General features: G+C 31.1%; 1 protein-coding gene across 1 annotated transcript, besides 3 other annotated features; it reads left to right on the forward strand.

Annotated features, from left to right (window-relative positions):
• Window positions 1-323: 323 nt before the first annotated feature.
• Window positions 324-855: a mobile genetic element.
• A 529-nt stretch (window positions 856-1,384) lies between these two features.
• Window positions 1,385-1,538: a mobile genetic element.
• A 178-nt stretch (window positions 1,539-1,716) lies between these two features.
• TVAGG3_0066280 (single helix bin domain-containing protein) lies at window positions 1,717-2,208 on the forward strand (the record flags this gene model as incomplete). Its single annotated transcript, XM_051221529.1, has 1 exon — window positions 1,717-2,208. One exon carries the CDS (start codon window positions 1,717-1,719, stop codon window positions 2,206-2,208), a length of 492 nt encoding a protein of 163 aa, XP_051106515.1.
• Window positions 2,209-3,589: 1,381 nt separating this feature from the next.
• Window positions 3,590-3,904: a mobile genetic element.
• Window positions 3,905-4,317: the final 413 nt, after the last annotated feature.

The following is a 4,317-nucleotide window of genomic DNA, read 5'->3' on the forward strand; positions in this document are numbered from 1 at the left end:
ATATATACATATATAAATGTTGTGCATGAAAATTCGGTTCACTTCACTTCTGACAAAAGTGACATATTTACATGGCAAAAATAGTTTACATGGCAAAAATATATAGGGTATTTTTTTTAAAAGTAGTTATCTTTATATATAAAAATAAAACTTTTGATATATTTGAGTAAATGATTTATTAATTTATTTATTTATTTTTTTTAAATCAAATCATATAAATATATATATATATATAATAGTGAAATAGAACAAGAGATAATTATTGATGATTAAATTGTAGACGAGGATAAAAGTTTAGATAAATTAATAAAATTAGTGTGGAATCAGACAAATTTCCCGCTGTTTGCGAAGGAATTGTTGGCTATGATGTACTGATTCATGATCAGTACATCATAGCCAACAATTCCTTATACAAAGTTCAAAAACTTGGGTGCAATCAGAACTGATTGCACCCAAGTTTTTGAACTTTCTCGAGGGAATGAAAGGGTAAGAGGTATACATTATGAATATATACCTCTTACCCTTCCATTCCCTCTCTGACAGCGGGAAACTTTGTCTGAATGTTAAACTATTCGGACAAAGTTTCCCGCTGTTTGCGAAGGAATTGTTGGCTATGATGTACTGATTCATGATCAGTACATCATAGCCAACAATTCCTTATACAAAGTTCAAAAACTTGGGTGCAATCAGAACTGATTGCACCCAAGTTTTTGAACTTTCTCGAGGGAATGAAAGGGTAAGAGGTATACATTATGAATATATACCTCTTACCCTTCCATTCCCTCTCTGACAGCGGGAAACTTTGTCTGAATGTTAAACTATTCAGACAACGTTTCCCGCTGTTTGCGAAGGAATCAATTTATACAAATAAACTTATAAAACACAAAATTATTATTTTATAATATAATTCTTAGATAATACATCCGATATGTAAAGTGTCAAAAATGAAGTGAACCGAATTTTCATGCATTACATATACATATATAAATATATACATATATAAATGTATACATATATAAATGTATACATATATAAATATATACATATATAAATGTATACATATATAATATATACATATATAAATATATACATATATAAATATATACATATATAAATATATACATATATAAATATATACATATATAAATATATAGATATATATAATATATATAGATATATAAATATATAGATATATAAATATATACATATATAAATATATACATATATAAATATATACATATATAAATATATAGATATATAAATATATAGATATATAAATATATACATATATATATATAAATATATAAATAACAAAATACAATCAAAAAATAGTGTTTGGAAATTTAAGTTTAAGTGTCACTTTTTCGTAAATTCTACCAAACTCATTTCATTAAATCAAGGTTAAAAATCTCACCGGAAAAATAACCTCAGTGTGATAAATTTATCACCGGAAAAATTTACAATAAGGTTAATACCGAAAATATCGAAAAATCAACATTTAAGGTTAATTTAAGAGTATGCACTTTTGTCACCTACTCAAAAATATCATTTTGCTTTTCAATTCGAACATAAATCTTAAATATTTTTAATTAATATCTGATTTACAGCATTATTATCCATTTATAAATCTGACAAATAAATGACAAAACCATCAGAAATAGTGTCACTTTTTGTCAAAAATGAAGTCACACTATTTTTCATGCACAACATTTTTTAATGGAAGCGAACAACACAGCTCCTGCTAAGGCTGTTGCCATCCAGAAGCCAGAGGTGACTGAAGAACAGTCCTCTGGCGACGAGGAAATATTGATGGGTGGCGAGAGTCCGAAGACCGAGATCAAGATCCCAGATCTCGATCACAAGCAAACGGCAAAGAAAACGGGTCCACAAGCTACTCCTCGAGTTCTACGTTTAATCAAGACCAGCCACAAGTATTTGAAGCAGCTGGAGGAGTCAAACGTAGCTCTCGAGGAACTAAAGCAGCAGATCACAAAGCAGGCGGAGGAACTACAACAGAAGAATGAGTTCATAACATTACTCAAGACCAAGCTCGACTACAAAGATGAAGAGATCTCTGATCTCAGATCTCGAGTTGATCAGTTGGGAAGGCAGTCTGATATGTGGCACGAACGCTTCATTACTGCAAACTCATCATACAAAGAAAGAAGCCACTTGTTGACTACTGTAATTAAATACTTATCTTTATAAAAAAATATCATTTTTTTTCCAGTGAAAAAAAGTATTTATTCTTAACTGTTTGTGGGGATCTTTAGAAGTTACCAAGGCACCAGACTGCGTGCTTCAATTCTTTGTTCTATTGCATACTCGATCATTTTCATTGTTCTCTTCGTTCTTTGTATTTGCGAGTATTGCTTACTTATAATGTGATCTTGGTTTCTTATGATCTTTGTCATGATCTCGATCCTCTTCTGGATCCTTTGTCTCTTATCAGTTGGAACATCATCCATATCAATTGGTGCGAATAAGAATCCCCCAGTTGTACGTCAGGCTGTTTCTTCGCCACTAAAGGCACGTCTCATTATGGCGTCCATAATAATTAGTGCCCGTATAGTGTCACTTTTTCATTGTGCCGGTGCCTGTAGCTGTAGGCTACAGGCGACGCACAATGTATACTGTACTGAGATGGATGTTTAATATTTGTGAGTGAGAATGCAAGCAGGAGTTTGGTACTTTAAGGCTAGGTTGAGATAGATTTCCCATTATATTATCTGTGAATATATTGTTTGAAAATTCAAGATATAAAAATATATTATCAAAAAATTTTATATTTTTAAATACAATAGGGTGGAAGTATAGTACGATGAGATAGCAATGATATATTTTATAATGGGAGGTAATCTGAAGATAAGTAGCAAATTTTATGCGATTTTGATTGGGAGTTGGAGGGTGTGAGTACTATAGCATGTAATAGTATCTCACACCCTCCAATTCTTCCTATGGCGCCGAAAAATTTTTGGTGAAATGCGACGACATTTCACCAAAAATTTTCGGTGCCATATAGAGAACTATAGTCTGCGAGGTACTGATTCTATCTATGTACCTCGCAGACCATAGTTCTCAGCCAAAATGTCAAAAATTTTGGAAATTCGAAATAATTTTTTTGAGAAAAAATTAACCGTTTAACATTGCCAAAAATCTAAAAAACTCACAATTTTTTTAAATTGATAACCCTCAAACCGTTTCCAATCAATAATTTGAGAGTCTATATGATAATGTAAAAGTTAAAACATTCAAGTATTTAAGTATTTCTTTAAAATATTAAGTTTTTTATTTTTCCAATAAAATTCTAATATCAAATATTTTTATTTAACGATTAATTTTATTTATATTTTTATAGTTTTTTTAAGAAAAAATATTGTTAGGGTTTTATGGATTTTCAATTAATATACAAGATAATTCATGAATGTATATATTTCCAAGTTTTTAAGGACGCAACACTTTACATTTGTAAACTGTCAAAAATGAAGTCACGCTATTTTTCATGCATTACACTGTTCCCAAAAGAACAGGCTTTAACAAATCGAAAGTGAGGAACTCCATCACTCCTGATCTTGAGGAAACGGAGTTCTGGAGCTCCTGAAGAGGTAGAATGGCTGCCTTATTCTTCTGATCAGCAGAGGCCCTTTACCATTTGGGCCTCTGCTGATACAGATTCAGGAGCTCCGGAGCTCCCTTTCGTAGGATTGGGAGCTCTGGAGCTCCTGAAAAGCAGAAGGCTGCTTTGATCTTAAATCAGCAGAGGCCCAAATGGTAAAGGGCCTCTGCTGATACAGATTCAGGAGCTCCGGAGCTCCCTTTCGTAGGGATTGGGAGCTCTGGAGCTCCTGTAAGGGAATAAGGTCTCTCACACAACCATTAAATTTTTTTTGAAACACGTCCCCTGCAATTGCACTGTATGTCAAAAAACTACTTTACAAAATGGTGGCAATTTGGCCGCACAATTTTGTAGTCTTCCCAAAAAATCCCTAATTTTAATTTCAGATGAAATCTCGCAAAATAACATTGTTTTAACCATATAAATATATATATATTATATATTGTATAGTGATTTTTAAATATTTTTATGAGTAAAATCGAGAGTGAGGAAATGTGGACTACAAAAAACGATAGAAATGAATAGTTTACATGGAAATTCTATACTTACAAGTATTCAATGTCACTTTTGTGCTCGAGATTTTGATTCTAGTATACTATGTATTTGTTAGCTCATTGTAAAGTTGTGGTGAAAATTGAAATAAATAAATAAATAAATAAATAAATAAATAAATAAATAAATAAATAAATAAATAAATAAAT

The sequence above is a fragment of the Trichomonas vaginalis genome, chromosome IV, assembly GCF_026262505.1.
Source record: "Trichomonas vaginalis G3 chromosome IV, whole genome shotgun sequence".
Lineage (NCBI taxonomy): Eukaryota > Parabasalia > Trichomonadida > Trichomonadidae > Trichomonas > Trichomonas vaginalis.